Genomic DNA, 16,324 nt, shown 5'->3' with positions numbered 1-16,324 from the left:
ATATAGCACGTGCCTGTTTATTCAAAAATTCAAGTTACAAAGTAGTCATTGCTAACTTCTCACACAAAACAAAAGAGAAAACAACACAATGATTCTGTCAAAATTATCCTTAAAGGCTTTGTGACTTGCGGTGATCAAGCATATACCTCATGCACCACCAAACCATTTTTACAAGGTTAGTTAGGCCATTTGAACTACTGTGCTATGTTCTGTCGGACAGTTAACTGAACAAGCATTTATTACCACATAAAGCATTTCAACAAATCCTAAAGAAGATAACCTAATCCTTATTCACAATCAGTTCCAGCTCAGTTCTGTACTGATATTTATTTAGGCTTGATTAGAGCACGGAAAAGGTCAGTTGGATTCAGCTGTACAAAGTGATAACAATGAATCACTTCAGTTGGACAACTTAGATCACAGATCACTTTACCAGTAGGACCCTAACAGTCTAGACTGAGAGGAGATAGTTTGTTAAGGTTTCCCTCAGAAGATCTACAGATCATAGTAGAATGAACGGAGCTTATGCTTTGACTTCACCAGACTCTTTATGAGCAGTGAACCTCAGAGAAGCCACAAAATTCACTGTCACACTGTCTTGTATCTTTCAAGACCTTAAATTGATTTCATGGAAATAAAGGATAAATCTGAAGACAAACATATTAACAATCAAGATGAGAAAGAACAATACCAATACTAAATTTTACACTAGGTACATAAATCAAGACCACATTAAAATCTCACAGAAAATAAAATACTAGTTCAAAAGGAAGAGAGAGAGAGAGGATGAATGTGACTTCTCATACTCTGATATTTTTGAGGCAAATTTTGTCTTTCTTGACAAATATCACAAGACTTCACTTTTGTTTTGGTACTATTTAGCGGAAAGAAGAGAAAAATAGATCGGTGGGAGTTTGGCTAAATTCAGAATCGCAGAAACCTAACTTGTAATACTCAGTGAACTAATCTATGGTCAAAATAAGGTCAAGTTACAAGGAGCACAACAATGAAAATTTAATGATAAAACATTTTTGATTTTGAAACGATTTGTTATTTTTAAAATAAGGCACTACTTTAAATTAAGGCGTTTCAAAACCATTGTAGGCAATTATAATTTATACACATGATAGTCACAGTAATTTTTACAAAAATTGTGCAGCACTGGAGTTAAGAAAACTTAATTACAAGAAAATACACTCTTTTCTAACTTGACTGCAGAAAGAAAGACATGAAAGGAAGCAGTGATCTAATAGAAAGATATCAAATGAAATCAGAATGCAACCAGATCATGAAAAGGTCCCTTCCTCCAAAGTACAGCAGGTCTGACAATTCAGTTCCTGATTTCACAAACCTTGTACTGCAAAGTTTACATGATAAAAGACACACATGACACACTTGACTGATCTTGTTTTGAGAAGATCAAAATTATAACATCCACTCCATTAACACGATCACCAAAACAACAAGGGCACTACCAAAAGTGTGTCAACATTATTTGCCTCTTTCAATGATCAACTATTCTAAGAGGAGTCTAAGATGAGAAATATTTGTGCATTGCATAGTAAAACTAAAGAAGATTTATCTAGGAAAAGGGGGAGGGTATGATACAGGACAATTAGGGAATGAACATGAAATTGAAAACTAGGAAGATCCTTACTGATGCTATTCCCACTCTGGAAATGTTCAAGTAGAATGAAATTATAACCACAATCAATTCAATATCATGCAACATGGAGTGAGTAAACATGGGAAAGAGTGGTACTTTAAAAATGGTATCATGGTTTGAATCAAATGATGTGAGGTTCTGTACATCTGTGCAAACCCTACAACATTTTTTAATGATAGGATATGGTAAAAAAGGTTAATCAAACAAAAGACAGACGGAAGAGCACATCAGATTTTGTAACAAAACAGAAAACAACAAACAAACAAAGAAAAAGGGGGGAAAAGGGTAATACACTGAAAAGCTGCACGCTGTGTCTTGAAGACACTGTGAGCATACAGTACTACACCTATGACTACTTTGATGCATCAAAATAAGTTATCATAAACAAATGGAAGCTAAGTAAAGAAGCTATCAAGGCATACGATTAATTCTCATGAAAATAAAACCCTCTATACACTAAAAGAAAAAAAATGGTTTCACCATGTTTTCAACTTTACGAGCACCTGATCTATCTTTTCACACCTGGTAATTAAAGAAAACAAGGTAGTTTCCTATTGACATACATATAGCATGTTTCTGAAATTGAGGCGAAAGCGAGGAAAATACTGCTTATGGTAACAGGTACATACCAGGAATACCACCAACATCATTACATGAACACTCAGAGTAAAACTCCACACACAATAGACAACATTGCTTTGGAAAGACATTCGGAAGCATTTTTCATAAGTTCAAATTAAAAATTTTGCTTTCTTTTTCAAAGAAAAGAGGAGATTAAAGGAAAAGAAGAGAAATCTAGAAACGAAAAGTGGAAATGTAACAGGACTCATGAGACAGTTCCAAACTTAATGCTGGTTCAGAGCAAAGTTAAATTATTCCTTAGTGAGTATACTAACAGTGTAATGTGTAATGTTCCTTGTAAGTTAAATTATGACAAAAAAGTTATACAAAGATCTAGTCCTATACTGTAACGCAAATGTACACTACGCTGTACACTACAACGCCAAAATTAATTTGTGTACTGAAAAATTCTAAGAAGTAGATGGTACAGTTTAATATAAGAGACATTTTTGCTGTATATTTAAACAGATAAAATATTTCACTGTCTACAAATAAAATGAGCTACCCATAGAACAGAAATGGGCATTGGACAATAGTTACTTGTTTGTTAAAAAAATTTCTGACATTCTGATCATCATATCTATGATTATCCTTTAACATATTCTTTACCTGTACAAGAGAAACAGTGGTATAAAAATTACCTTGATAGACACTACCCGGCCAGTATGGCAACGAGAAAGGGCAATAATGCATCGACACGAGTGTCATCCTTTAAAAACAAAGTTCTTTGGTTGCCTGCTTTCCATGTTACTTGCCAACTCTTGTGCTGTTAGCACCCTATGACAGTAACTTTTAAAACAATCAATATGAAGGATCAACGGACCTTTAAAACCTCCAATACAGTTTTACCCTTCAATAAGAATTGTTCCCTTCCTCTTAGGGTACTGGAATTTCATTGCAGTTATTAGCTTTTAACTTTACTGACAACTAAACAATAACTAACACTGCCGTCAAGATTAACATAGCAATGGCAAGAGATAACAAATATATTTTATGCAGAACAAGATATGCTAGACCTTACAATACATCACACAAACTTCAGACACTTTCACACCTTTTCAAAAATATTACCTATGCAGTCTGGGAGAAGTCCCAAACAAACATGCACCACAATTGGTTCACCACAGTCATTAAAATCATTCAAGTAACCAATACAAAGCTCTCAAATAAGGCCCACTTAATGAAAAGACACCCGTGTGTTGGAGCATCCCCACGAAATTGACTTTAGTGAATTAGATACGTCCTCTCAAAGATGAAAACAATCCAAGCATTCATTTGAGTTTATCCTAAGCATGTTATGCGTACAAAGTACAGGTAAAGAATTATATCACAAAGTTTCTGTACACAGCTGCTCAAGATGACTCATACCACAAACAACAATTATTTTCCGATGACTTGCCATAGAAAATTATAATAATAAAAAATTAAAACAGAAGAATTAAGCAGCAAGGCTGTAACAGACAATTTTGTGCCAGTATTGAAGGGAAGCACACTTTAATTTGAAAACTGTAAGACCGATTTCCAGTACTTATTGCTCATAATTTGTGCATTTCAAAATCATATAAAACAAAGCAAATTTTTAAAAAGATAATTTTAACTGTATTACATTTCAGTCTGTATTTATCAGTTCTGAATGGAAACTATCCACATAAAATCTGAAGAAACAATTTACTTTTGAAAAGTCATCATGGAAATGAACAAGCACTCTCACAGAAATTTTAATTCGTCCTCTCAGGAAAATACACAAGATTTATCTCACCAATAGAACTAGATTTGAGCTTTCATTTACACCCACTTATGCAAGCTTGTCATGGACCTCAGTTCTACCACACAATTGAATATTCCATAGATAGAGCAGACAAGAAAGAACAATAGAACAATTTTTTAAAAGAAAAACATTGATTACATCTGGACACAACAGAATCATGAGACATAATTAAAAGAGTGAAATGATTATTCATTATACAGCCAGCAGTCCTGTTACAAGCAGATGGACGGTGATGAGCTCAATTCATCAACCCCTCACCAAGTGTGTGGGTCTTCAGAAATCGCTAGACAGTGAGAAGTAGAAGGAGAGAGACATGTACACTGCCCTATTTTTGTGATAAATATGAAATGTACAACACTAGTACCCTCATAGAAACTTAAAAAGAAGATACAACTCTTAAAAACAACATGCAAGAGTAATGGGCATTCAGAACAGAGCTGTGCAGAGCTGATGTGCTGGAAAGCTTGCTACACCATCAATTTTGTTCGGCTGCCTTGCTGTAACTTTGGCTAGTAATCAAGAGTTTGTATGTACTCTTTTAACTCTAACTTAGATGAAACTAAAGTTATTCGACACATTACCCAGAGGTCAAAGCACAATAATCACTGTTACATTGACATAATCCAAACACCTAAACAAACTTATAAGTGAATAATCTGTATCAGTTTATCACAACAGATTTATTTTAGAGATAAAGAAGAAATGATAACTGAATTTTTACTACAGACAAATTTTATCGATTTATTATTGGTGCCTATGCATGCTTGCATAATAGAAACGAGAAAAATGTTTCCCCGGTCACAGAATTATCTCTCATTGATCATATCTGATAAGAAACAGGTAGTAAAGTGTTTGGAAACAATGGCAATAAACATTTACCACGTGCAAAAGGTTGAAGGGTAACATCATAATTTTAGATAACTACTGCTTTTCAGTACACCTATTGAAAAAAACTGTAGCCATACAACTTTAAACATTGAATGCTTTAAGTTGACTCAAAATTTGCTACCAGAACTGAAAGACATATGAGAACATGCAATAATGAACATAGCTAGAGACAAGGAAGAAAATGTGAAGGATAACAAAACGCAATGTGTCTTGAGATACAATTTGAGTTGGCATGGGTTGAGTTGAAAACTTTTCTGATGGAAAACTGCCCGTCTCATAAAACTGCTTTAGCATTTCTTCTTTCTCAACCCAACGGTCAAACAGCCACTTAGTTAGGCCTTCTTGCTCTCTAGGAACCTGCAAGAAAAACAGAGAATTTATTTAACCAAGTTCGGTAAGAACAGCGCTGGAGGTTTTACAGTACTGTATATGGTACTTACATCTGCCATGTTATATAACCGGTAAAATAAGTATGTCTTACAAGGTTCTCGCCATCCAGTAATAATTGTGGGTAAATCCAGAGGTTTCCCTTCTGGATAAGCTATAGTAACATCAAGCACCCAATTTATCAGCTTTGGATCTGTTAGGAGAAAAATTAATTGCCACTTAAAGTTTAAACAGAAAACTTGAAGATACCCAATAATTAAAGTAAACACACATACCACTATGTAAACTGGGTTGAGAGACATTATTGCCCTTGCTGACTTGCTGTTTATTATGTTGGTATGGCACTGCTAACTCTTCTACTATGGCCTCCATGGCACCAGTTCTTGGCAAAGAAACATGTTCCAGTACAGGCAAGTTATTTTTGAGAGCATATCTTTGACTTGTTTCTCGCCTCTTACGAAGAAAACCACCCTCGGGGAACAGCACCATCCAGTGGCGCCCTAAAGCACTGAAGGAACTATGAAGGTGCTCTCTTAATTCCTTCAGACACTCATCTCTTTTACCTCTTTGAATCTGTTAGATAGAAATTTCAAAAAATAAATGCAAATGTATTTTACATAGTGCTAGAATAAGATCATTACTTCTACAGAATTAGATAAAGTTTACCCGAAGGAAGAAATCTTGATGGAGAGTAGATACCACACCAAAATTAGTGAACTTGAATGCGCGGTCCATAATCCACATAATATTGGGTAAAATATTAGGTTTTGCATTGTATGCCGCCATCAGCATGGGGACATCAGCAGTTGATTGATGGTTGGCAATCAAAAGAGCTGGCATGTGCAGACAAGGGCGATAGTCATCACCAAGCTCAACAACTGTTTGGTATAAAAAGAGAATTAGATGAACAAATGACAAAAATAATACAAATCAGTATGGTACAGGAAACAAAATATAAAAATGGAGTATTACTATCATAGCCTGCAGACCAGCTCCACATGCTGACCATGGCCAGCAGCCAATGGAAGAAAAAGCCTTCAATGCGCCAAAACAGGTCAGGATGAAGAAATCGGAGAGGTGTGAGAAGTAGTATCCAAACTGTGTAAGTTGGGATGGTATAAGCATTATTGACGAGGACGAAGCAGAGGCGGATAAATCCTTTCAGCCAGATTCTGAAACAGTTAAAGTAACTTAATAAACAGCCCGAGTAAAATGGAATCATTTTGATTGAAAATATGTGAACGGACAGTACTCACTTCAAATGGTCCATTTTTTAGAGGTAAGTACAATGAGGGCAGTGAAAATGTGCAAACAAAGTTATGGAATATTAATGTGCATTTATCTTCTCCTTACACAAAAATGAATAGCCATTTCAACCTGTAAAGAATACAGAAAAAAGGTTACATAAACATGTCAAGTTGAAAGGGTCAAATTAAACAATGTCTGGTTAAGACACTCCTGTAGGAGTGTCCCGTAGGAAGTAACAAAACAGCTATTTTTATTTACGGATGTAAATTAATAAAACTTAATGAACATTGACAACAGGTAATCGTCAGAATCTCATGTCTACACTTTTTCTGAATATTTCACGTTGTCCAAACATTCCTTTGCGTATCAGAACAATTTCAAAAGAGACAATCAACAGACAGACTGTACAGATTCGTCATGTTTTTATTTCAAGTGGCCGAGGTCAGAGTAACATCACTGGAAAGACGCGATAATGAAAACAGACAAGGAAAAAACAATAAACCACAATGTGGGCAAGGATAGTGTGAGGTTATGAAGGGGATACTTCAGCAAAATGCGACTGAATAAGGACCACACAGCTTGAAAAAGATGAGCACATTCAATATCTGGTGACTTTGTTAACACATCCGACCAGAACAGATGAAAAGTCTTCATCTGTCAGGCAAATTGTGTCCTGTTGATTCAATGGGGGGGAGCCTACGGACGCGTTATCATTGCACTTAGCGTTCGCGACAAGTATCACCACAAGATAATACAGCAAAGGTCTTCCCGAGGTGGTTAAAATATCAGACGATCAAACTTGAAATTACTGGGGATTGTTAGCTCTGAAGACACTGAATAAAAGGGAACTCACAAATGACTCAACGATCGGCTGAGCAGACACACTTTTACCGCCTTCTTCGCGTGCTGTAAACACATTTCCCACGCTTCCAGGATTATTGTTGGTAGAACTGACCGGTACATCATCATCATAATGTTGGTCAACTTGTAATCGTCTTCTGCTAGTCAGTGTTTTTAATTTTCTATTTCTGGCTGGTAATAGATTTTAAAATTGTTCATTTTCTCATGGCTTTCTCTGAAACTCTTAATATTTTGGAAACAAGAAATAAAAAGCAGTTGTCACTGCAATTTTGTTGATGACCGGCTATGCAGAAGCATGTGTAACAGGTTACATCGTTCTTGTGGTTTCGTAGAAAATACTTTTTCGCCCTGACTTCAAATTTTACACTCTTAAAGAAGAAATATGGCTGGCAGAAGAATTTTAGTTCTTTATGGTAGTCAAACAGGAACAGCCCAAGAGGTTTCAGAAAGAATTTGGCGAGAAGCGAAACTGTGAGTCTCTGTTCCTGTCCACTGTAGGGCACTACCAACTCATCCAAAATGTTTATCTTCTTACGCATTGTTATTATGATCTCAGATTCCACCTATCAGGCCCTGTCCAAGCAATGGATGAGTATCCCATCACTCAATTGCTCACTGAACAGTATGTTGTGTTCGTGTGTTCCACCACTGGCCAAGGAGAAGAGCCCGATAACATGAAGATGTTTTGGAAATTTCTCTTGCGGAAAAACTTACCCACAAATTCACTCAGATCATTAAAGTTTGTGTGACATTCTCTTAAAACATTTTGATAATCTCTTCCAAGTCACATGGTTCTGACATGTGTGTTGGTTCTTACAGGTTTGCTGTTTTGGGATTGGGTGATTCTTCTTATGCCAAGTTCAACTACGCAGCTAAAAAGCTCTTCCGACGCCTCTCGAATTTGGGCGGGACATCCCTGCTGCCTTTGGGCTTGGCAGATGATCAGCATGATTTGGGTGCTGATGCTGTCATAGATCCTTGGATTTCACAGCTTTGGGATTGTTTCCTAAGAGAACTTCCATTACCACCAGGGTTGACTGTTAATCCTGATATCAAAATATCTCCCAGGTTTGTACATGTTTCACTCATAATTCATACATACAATACTGTAGTGGTCAAGTTTGTGAAACTTTGTGGTACATAGGTGGAGCATTGAAATATTGGAATCAAATGAAGTGCTGAAACCCCCTCCCATTCCTCAAAAGTTTAAAGCATTCCAATCAAAAGTAAAATCTAATGATCGCACCACCAGTTCAACACATTTTCAGGCTAGTATTTTTGTAATTGAGCTTGATATGCTATGAAATAGCTTTTCAGGTGCCTATAGTAATAAATTAGTTGTAAATTCTTTCTTTCAATCCTAATTTACTTTTGTAGGATGTTCGTTTGATATCATTCAATGATTGTCCATCAGACATGAGCTATCAACCTGGTGATGTGCTGATGGTGAGGCCACAAAATTTGCCTGATAATGTAAAACTGCTGATGGACTTACTGACAGGAGACGATGCAAAACTTGCTGGCTCAACATTATGTCAAGAAACAGTTTTCAGTGTTTCACAAATTGATCCAGACATGGTTGTTCCTGAACCACTGAAAACTCCTCAAAGCTTAATTAACTTAGTTACACACTACTGGGACCTAAATGTAAGTTGGTGGAGTTACATCCATTCTTTCATCAGTAAGCCTTTTTTCTTTACCTATTTTTTTTTAAATTTATGTTATGAAATGCAGGCTATACCCCGCCGCTACATGCTGAAGCTGCTTGCTGAAGTCACACCTAATGAACTGGAGATGGAGAAGTTACAAGAAATGGCCAGTCCACAGGGTCAGGAGATGATGTTTGACTATTTAAGTCGCCCTAAACGGACAATTTTGGAGCTCCTGGCAGATTTTCCGCATGCTACATCACACATTCCTTATCCACTTCTCTTTGAACTATTCACCCCTATCAGGCCTCGAGCTTTTTCAATTGCATCCTCTCCAGAGGTGTGGATCTCCTCTACTAGAAGATATGAGCTCCAAAAAGTAGAGTTGTTCCTACATGATATTTCCTCCTTTTTTTTCAGGCCCACAAAGGTGAATTGCATATTCTTGTAGCTATAGTGAAGTACAAAACAAAGCTACTTAAACCACGGTTGGGACTTTGTTCCAATTGGTTGGCTTCATTAAAGCCTGGAAATGCTGTAAATTTGTGGTTACAAAAGGGCTCTCTTCGTTTCCCTTCAAAACAGGTGAAGACCAACTTTCCATGACACAGAAGTGAAGTGAAACTTGAGATAATTTCTGGAATAATTATTTTTCTTTAAATATTTTTAGGATGTACCTGTGGTAATGATTGGTCCTGGAACAGGTGTAGCTCCATTCCGTAGTTACATACATCAACGAAATTCAGAAGGCACAGCATCTGCTGAAATTCTACATCTTTATTTTGGATGCAGAAAAAAAGATGGAGATTTTCATTTTTCAAAGGATTGGTTTGCTCTGCAGAAAGCAGGAAAAGTCACACTAAATTGTGCATTTTCTCGTGATCAAGAAGACAAAATGTAAACATTTTTTATAATGATTTCTGTACTTCCTTACAGCTCCAAATTTTTGAAAATTTGATTTCTTTATTCTAGATATGTTCAGCACTTGCTATCTCGGGATAAAGAATTAATGTGGAAATTTTTAAGAGCCGGAGGATATGTTTTTGTGGCCGGGAACTCAAACAACATGCCTACCAGTGTGCGAGAGGCATTCAGGGATTCAGCTGTATCATGTGGAGGACTGGGCATTGACGCTGCAAATGCCTTCATTGACAAAATGGAGAGGGAGGGAAGGTATCAAACAGAAACATGGGCCTAGCTAAATTTGTTTTTTAATGAACATTTACGGCTTTGAATTAAATACTTTATCCAACTAGAACCAAATGAAGTACAATGATGAAATGAAAAAAAAATCCTATTGTGAAGCTACACAAAAATGAAAACAGATCCACAGTAAAAATTAGTAACTGAGGATTTCAGAAAGGCTTGGAAGTATTATTCAGAGGAAAACCCATACACCTTGAGAATCCCTGCATCATGCTTCCGGTCATATGAATCTTTGTCATCGCAGGCATAAGCCAAAAGGTATTGGCTAGGATGCCAAGCAACAGTAAATGTGGCAGCTTCCACAGGAATGTCACAAACCTAAAACAAAAGGAACACAGAGCTTATAGGGTGTGTTTCCAAATCAACCCCATAATAAGTGGAAAGTGAAATGCTTACTTTGAGGCCCGTTTCTACTTCCCCAATGTCAATCATTAAATCCTCTGAGGCAGATGCCAGTAACTTTCCATCGTGGCTGAAACTTATAGTTCTGACTGGCCAATCCAGTCTTGAAAAAGTTCGGAGACAGGCAAGTTCTTCGACATCCCACAGCGATACCAGTGTATCTGCAGATCCTGTTGCAAAGTATCGTCCAGTGGGATCAAATTCAATACATATACATGTTCCTGGATGAGCCTTAAGGACATGCTGTAATTCTAAATCAGGGTACCTGAAAAATGAAACCAAATAGTAAAAAAATGCAATGGTGAATGTAATCAGTTCTCCTGGTTTCTACATTCAATTGTGACAAACTTACTCTAGTATGTGTATGCAACCTTGTCCATTAGTTAAGAAGAACAAATCGCTTCTTTTGTTCCATGATATTTCATTAACTTCAAATTCAAACTTCTTTTCCCTTTTAACCTTGTGGGTGCGGGCATCAATGAATGTGACCAAGTCTTCCTTATTTCCCACAGCAATTGTTTGTCCATCTGGGGCCCAAGTAATATTTATGTTCTCTCCTGGGTTTGAGCAAATAAAGAAAGTAAATTTAAGTCATATTAAAGCAGAAATGTTACCTCTCAAAAGGTTCATTAAGAAAAACAAATGAAGCACCTTTAGTGTTTATAGTTGCTGCACACTTTTGAGTTCGGGCGTCCCAAATTCGTGCACTTTTGTCACCACTTGCGGTGGCTAATAGGTCTGGGCTTGTAGCATGCCAACATAATTGATCAACACTTCCACTGTGGCCTCGGAATGTAAAATCTTTCATCTGGAATCATGGGTTAAAATAAATTACACAGAACAAATAAATTTTAGTTGCTAATTTGCTCAGCAAAATCAGTTAACACATCACTTGCACAGAATCAACGCAACATGTTTCAGTCATCATTAAGTGAAAAAAATATTTTCCCGATTGATCAGGAATGTAAAATTTTCATGCAGAGAAAGCAAACTGCTCTGTTACTACAACAGAAAAATATGTTTGCCGGCTTACCAGTCGCTCCCGGTCTAAAGTGAAGATTGACACCGACTTATCAAACGAGCCAGAGGCGAGTCTTCGCCCATCGCAGCTCCATCCAACTGAATGAACTTTGGCAGAGTGTGCTTGATACTCTCTCGTTTTACTGTGACTTTTAAAATGCTGGCGTAATCGCTCCATTTCACTGTTGTATGAACCCATGGCCCGAATGGTTGGTTGCTTAGAGGTTAAAGATTTGTTGTTGTAGCGTTTCTTGTTATTTACACGACACTCTTGCCGTGCAAATAGTTCTCCCACTGCGAATTATTTATAACACGTTATCCCCAGGATCGGTCTGCTGTTTTGCGGCTGCCGCTCCTGCTGATGTGGATTTCCTAATTTATTTCATTCAAAAACATACCTCAAGCACTTAAACATGCCTACCATCGGAGTAAAACGAGACCTCTTGTTTAAAGCGCTCGGGAAAAGTTATAGTAAGAATCACGTTTTTGATTTAGTATGATAAGTATTTAAGTTGCATGTGTTTGGTTAAGTTTTCTGACACCCATGTACATATGTTTAACTTTCATAAATAATTTCGGAGGATCGAAGATTACTTGAGACGCATTTTCATGGAATTCCTTTGCAACCGTGTTGCTTTGTTTATGTAGCAGTTATTGCTAAAATTGACGACTGCTATGCGGCTACTTTATGTCATTTGCATTGCATCACCACTATACCCATTGAATGCAAATTATCAATGGATCGATCGTCATCCCTGATGTTTTCAAATTGCAACGGATGCATTTCTGTTTCAGCGGATGAGGAGTTCAGTCATGTTTGTTTCGAGTATGGGTTGGAACTGGATGAAGTGGTGAGTGTTCTTTGTTTTATGTATGTTTTAGTATTAAGTTGCAACGAACACCTTACCATGCGTCTTTTTTAATGTTGCAGACTACTGAAAAGCAGATGATCAGCAAAGAGCAAGGGGCTGATCAATCTGCTGGTGCATCTGAGGAAGTTTTGTACAGGATTGACATCCCAGCAAACCGCTATGACCTACTCTGTCTGGAAGGACTTGTCCAGGGCCTTTCCGTTTTCCAAAGAAAGTGAGTGATACATTTTACCCATTTTACTTTCGAGTCTGTGTTTTCTCTCCCATTCTTAATCTATATTGTTTCTGCGCAGGATTCCGATACCTAAATTTAAAGCAATCGCTCCGAAAGACTTTGAAAAGACTAAACTGACAGTACTTCCAGATGTATGTTTCACATTTATTAAATGTTCAACTGAATGTTTTCTGCACCGCTTCCTAAAACTTTCCTGTTTTGTCTCTAGACATCCCTGATCCGACCATATGCTGTTGCTGCAATTCTTCGAAACCTGAAGTTTGATCCTGACCGCTATGCTCATTTCATTGATCTGCAAGACAAACTGCACCACAATATTTGTCGCAAGCGCTCTCTTGTTGCAATTGGAACACATGATCTGGATAGCATTAAAGGGCCCTTTGTGTATGATGCAAAGCAGCCAGAAGATATAAAATTTAAACCTCTTAATCACGATGCTGAGCTGACTGCTCCGCAAATTATGCAACTCTACTCTGTATGTTCATTTGAAAAATTCTGGTAATTATCATAAATTGTCTTGTATGTGTATTAAAATTAATATTTATTTGAATTTTCAGACCCATGCTCAGTTGAAGGCATTCCTTCCAATTATCCAAGATAGCCCTGTATATCCTGTCATTTATGATGCTGAAGGCACAGTTTTGTCACTGCCACCAATCATTAATGGACATCACTCTCGTATCACATTGGATACCAAAAACGTTTTCATAGAATGCACGGCTACTGATTTGACAAAGGTATGTATCATTTTATTAGTTGTCTAGTCTTGACTTTCTTCTGTAATGATTGCGAGTACTCCTCAATAATCGGATACGTAGTCTCTCCGTTAAAAAATATTTGTGCCATCTATCAATTTGTATATGGACCCTACTTTCTAAGTTTTGACTGCTTGTTTTATCCAATCTCTCTTTCCCTTTTTAGGCCCGTGTTGTGTTGGACACATTGGTTTGCATGTTCAGTCAATATTGTTCTGAACCCTTTACTGTTGAATCAGTCAAAGTAGTCCAGAATGACGGGAAAGAAGCAGTGTATCCAGACCTGGAATATCGCATGGAATCAATTTGTGTTGAAAAGGCCAATTCATACATTGGAACTAAGTGAGGATGATAACTGAACGAAGTCCTGATGAATGTGTTTTTTAAAGCATCTTCGATTCATTTGGGATTGTTATCTGTTCTAGGCTCCTTCCAGAACAAATGGCCGACCTATTGTCAAAAATGTGCCTTGAAAGCTCAGTTAAAAACTCAACTGAACTTGAAGTTTGTGTCCCACCCACAAGACATGATGTCATCCATGCCTGTGATATTTATGAAGATGTAGCTATTGCTTTTGGATATAATAACATTGAGAAGACCCTACCCCGCACTAACACCATTGCCCAACAGGTAATATTTGTATTGACTTGTATTTTAATTTTTATATTTTATTTTAATAAAAGCATTTTAAAGTAAAATTTTTGATTGCAGCTTCCCATTAACAAACTATCTGACCAACTTCGAGAAGAAATTGCTCAGGCAGGTTTTACAGAAGCACTTACATTTGCTCTCTGCTCAAGGGATGACATTTCATCTAAGCTTGGACGTCCTATTAATGAAGTACCTGCAGTCCATATTTCAAATCCCAAAACACTGGAATTTCAAGTTGCTAGGACTACCTTGCTGCCTGGATTACTCAAAACACTGTCAGCAAACAAGCGCCTACCTCTGCCTCTCAAGTTGTTTGAAATCTCTGATGTTGTTTTGAAAGATCCCAAAGCAGGTATGTTTTAACTATACTGTGTATTTTATACAACAATGTTGTGCTTTCTTTCTCTCTTCTACCATAGTTATTTTATTTGTTTGCCAGAAACCGGAGCCCGCAATGAGAGAAGACTGTGTGCTTTGAACTGCAACAAGACTCCAGGCTTTGAAGTTGTTCATGGTTTGCTGGATAGAGCAATGCAATTACTTGAAGTACCTTTCACCAAGGATGGCTATTCGCTTAAGCCCGTAGATGGTATGCATTTTGAAGCAATTGTATGAATAAGTCATGATGATTGTTATATACCTACATATTTAACTGTCTTTGTCTCCCATTTTTCTTTAGATCCTGCCTTTTTCCCCCAGCGATGTGCAGAAATTCTGCATAAAGGAATACCTATTGGACGAATGGGAGTTCTTCATCCCTCAGTCTTGAGTCAGTTTGACTTGGCAAATCCATGTTCAGCTGTTGAAATCAACATTGAACCCTTTCTGTGAAAATAATTTATCTTAACCTGGTGCTTGCTTTATGCTCAACTTTACCTAAATTATGTTTCTTTCTCTGTTGGTTAATAATAGTGGACTGAAAAACCTTATTTATTCTCCCTCATACCTCATAAAAAAAAAAGCCAAAAATGCAGCATGAAAGATGGAGTGGAAAAAGAAAGGGCTAGTTTTTTAATCATATTTACTTTTATTTTATGACAATATACTGAGGAAATTGAGACTGATGACCACATATATGCACATCTCCTGTTTTAATTATGAACATATACTGATGATCAATTAGTTTTGATTGATTTTCTATGCAAGTGTTATCCAGCACACAATTTAACTCTTGAATTTCAAATTCCAGAAATCTATGATACATACAGTAATATACCACATAATTTCTTAACAAAAAGATTCCTGTCAGGTTAGAAGTTAACACACAAGTAATTTTAACAACAGCTACTACAAAGTATTGGCAAGGCTATATCAAAAAAGAGGTACAAAAAATGCTTATAAATGTTACATACACTCAGGAATGAACACACAGGTAAGTTTTGCATTGTGTAGAAATAAATCCAGTAGTATTTTTATCACAACAATGAATTATGTAATAATTACTATTCCCAAACATCAGTGCATTAAGTTTCTCATTGGTTGCTATGCAGTTTGATTTTCCTTGATCAAAATAATCCAATACATTGGAAATCATAGTCTTTAGGAATCTATTGGATGAGCAAGAAAATGTGCTAAAAGGAGAGGAGAAAAAATCCAGCTTACGTTGACTACTGCTTTCACAGTTAACATTACTATGGGTACCATCATTTTGTTTTAGACCAAGCATGCAATTCGATGTGTGCTGCAGTTTGTTGTTGGTAACACAAGCATTTCCATTACATTCCAGAGAAAACCAGACAAATCCTTAGTATCAGTCTTATAATTTCAATTCAACACTTATCACACACACAAAAAAAGAGGGGGGTATCACAAAAATGTACAAAAAGAATTAATGCAGAAAATTACCCAATTTATCTTGGTACGCAAATGCTCTTATAAGTAGACATTTAAAACAATTTGGATGAATAAAAATGGCATCAAGTATTCGATTTGAAGGAAACACACTGTATCACTGTGGGATCAGCAGGTGAACACAAGCAGCTATGTTTTAATAACTAATAGCCACCTTAGAAACACATTCTGTAATAAGTTAGCTTTAGCTCTTGATGTTGGGGGGGGGGGGGGGGGGGGGGGGTGAAAAACTAACAGCAACCAC

At 36.9% G+C, this 16,324-nt stretch overlaps 4 protein-coding genes across 4 annotated transcripts; 2 read left to right on the top strand and 2 right to left on the bottom strand.

Annotated features, from left to right (window-relative positions):
* Position 1: 1 nt before the first annotated feature.
* LOC117641005 (acyl-CoA:lysophosphatidylglycerol acyltransferase 1-like) lies at positions 2 to 7,538 on the bottom strand. Its single transcript, XM_034378094.1, has 7 exons — positions 7,432 to 7,538; positions 6,587 to 6,707; positions 6,303 to 6,502; positions 5,997 to 6,208; positions 5,606 to 5,903; positions 5,384 to 5,523; positions 2 to 5,300 (listed from the first exon to the last, which is right to left on the bottom strand). The coding sequence occupies exons 2-7, from the start codon at positions 6,598 to 6,600 to the stop codon at positions 5,061 to 5,063; spliced, it is 1,104 nt and encodes a 367-aa protein (XP_034233985.1). The 5' UTR covers positions 6,601 to 6,707; positions 7,432 to 7,538; the 3' UTR covers positions 2 to 5,060.
* Positions 7,539 to 7,563: 25 nt separating this feature from the next.
* Positions 7,564 to 10,346, top strand: LOC117640981 (NADPH-dependent diflavin oxidoreductase 1). The gene is made up of 9 exons (XM_034378059.1): positions 7,564 to 7,910; positions 7,996 to 8,178; positions 8,259 to 8,507; positions 8,584 to 8,707; positions 8,817 to 9,086; positions 9,174 to 9,428; positions 9,509 to 9,673; positions 9,759 to 9,985; positions 10,061 to 10,346. The coding sequence occupies exons 1-9, from the start codon at positions 7,822 to 7,824 to the stop codon at positions 10,284 to 10,286; spliced, it is 1,788 nt and encodes a 595-aa protein (XP_034233950.1). The 5' UTR covers positions 7,564 to 7,821; the 3' UTR covers positions 10,287 to 10,346.
* Positions 10,347 to 10,369: 23 nt separating this feature from the next.
* On the bottom strand, positions 10,370 to 11,982 carry LOC117641013 (THO complex subunit 3). Its single transcript, XM_034378107.1, has 5 exons — positions 11,730 to 11,982; positions 11,348 to 11,504; positions 11,049 to 11,253; positions 10,691 to 10,961; positions 10,370 to 10,612 (listed from the first exon to the last, which is right to left on the bottom strand). The coding sequence occupies exons 1-5, from the start codon at positions 11,913 to 11,915 to the stop codon at positions 10,463 to 10,465; spliced, it is 969 nt and encodes a 322-aa protein (XP_034233998.1). The 5' UTR covers positions 11,916 to 11,982; the 3' UTR covers positions 10,370 to 10,462.
* A 39-nt stretch (positions 11,983 to 12,021) lies between these two features.
* Positions 12,022 to 15,158, top strand: LOC117640989 (phenylalanine--tRNA ligase beta subunit). Its single transcript, XM_034378072.1, has 11 exons — positions 12,022 to 12,187; positions 12,512 to 12,567; positions 12,648 to 12,802; positions 12,882 to 12,954; positions 13,032 to 13,298; positions 13,381 to 13,560; positions 13,745 to 13,920; positions 14,004 to 14,208; positions 14,290 to 14,581; positions 14,669 to 14,818; positions 14,909 to 15,158. The coding sequence occupies exons 1-11, from the start codon at positions 12,130 to 12,132 to the stop codon at positions 15,058 to 15,060; spliced, it is 1,764 nt and encodes a 587-aa protein (XP_034233963.1). The 5' UTR covers positions 12,022 to 12,129; the 3' UTR covers positions 15,061 to 15,158.
* The last annotated feature ends 1,166 nt before the right edge of the window (positions 15,159 to 16,324 follow it).

This window comes from Thrips palmi, unplaced genomic scaffold (assembly GCF_012932325.1).
Source record: "Thrips palmi isolate BJ-2018 unplaced genomic scaffold, TpBJ-2018v1 HiC_scaffold_1, whole genome shotgun sequence".
Lineage (NCBI taxonomy): Eukaryota > Metazoa > Arthropoda > Insecta > Thysanoptera > Thripidae > Thrips > Thrips palmi.
Note: the sequence above shows the minus strand (reverse complement) of the source record. Positions and strands in the feature narration are given on the sequence as shown.

What these genes read in the sequence shown, in the direction of transcription:
- LOC117641005 (XM_034378094.1), bottom strand. An exon ending in ATCAAGATTTCTTCCTTCGG is followed by an intron (nt 5,904 to 5,996) that starts GTAAACTTTATC and finishes TCTATCTAACAG; the next exon opens with ATTCAAAGAGGTAAAAGAGA. An exon ending in GGTTATATAACATGGCAGAT is followed by an intron (nt 5,301 to 5,383) that starts GTAAGTACCATA and finishes TTTTTCTTGCAG; the next exon opens with GTTCCTAGAGAGCAAGAAGG.
- LOC117641013 (XM_034378107.1), bottom strand. Translation starts at nt 11,915, where the DNA reads ATGGGTTCATACAACAGTGAAATGGAGCGATTACGCCAGCATTTTAAA. An exon ending in CTTTAGACCGGGAGCGACTG is followed by an intron (nt 11,505 to 11,729) that starts GTAAGCCGGCAA and finishes CCATGATTCCAG; the next exon opens with ATGAAAGATTTTACATTCCG. An exon ending in GGTTGCATACACATACTAGA is followed by an intron (nt 10,962 to 11,048) that starts GTAAGTTTGTCA and finishes TTCATTTTTCAG; the next exon opens with GTACCCTGATTTAGAATTAC.
- LOC117640981 (XM_034378059.1), top strand. Translation starts at nt 7,822, where the DNA reads ATGGCTGGCAGAAGAATTTTAGTTCTTTATGGTAGTCAAACAGGAACA. An exon ending in GATATCAAAATATCTCCCAG is followed by an intron (nt 8,508 to 8,583) that starts GTTTGTACATGT and finishes TGTGGTACATAG; the next exon opens with GTGGAGCATTGAAATATTGG. An exon ending in CACACTACTGGGACCTAAAT is followed by an intron (nt 9,087 to 9,173) that starts GTAAGTTGGTGG and finishes TATGAAATGCAG; the next exon opens with GCTATACCCCGCCGCTACAT.
- LOC117640989 (XM_034378072.1), top strand. Translation starts at nt 12,130, where the DNA reads ATGCCTACCATCGGAGTAAAACGAGACCTCTTGTTTAAAGCGCTCGGG. An exon ending in CGGCTACTGATTTGACAAAG is followed by an intron (nt 13,561 to 13,744) that starts GTATGTATCATT and finishes TTCCCTTTTTAG; the next exon opens with GCCCGTGTTGTGTTGGACAC. An exon ending in TTCGCTTAAGCCCGTAGATG is followed by an intron (nt 14,819 to 14,908) that starts GTATGCATTTTG and finishes ATTTTTCTTTAG; the next exon opens with ATCCTGCCTTTTTCCCCCAG.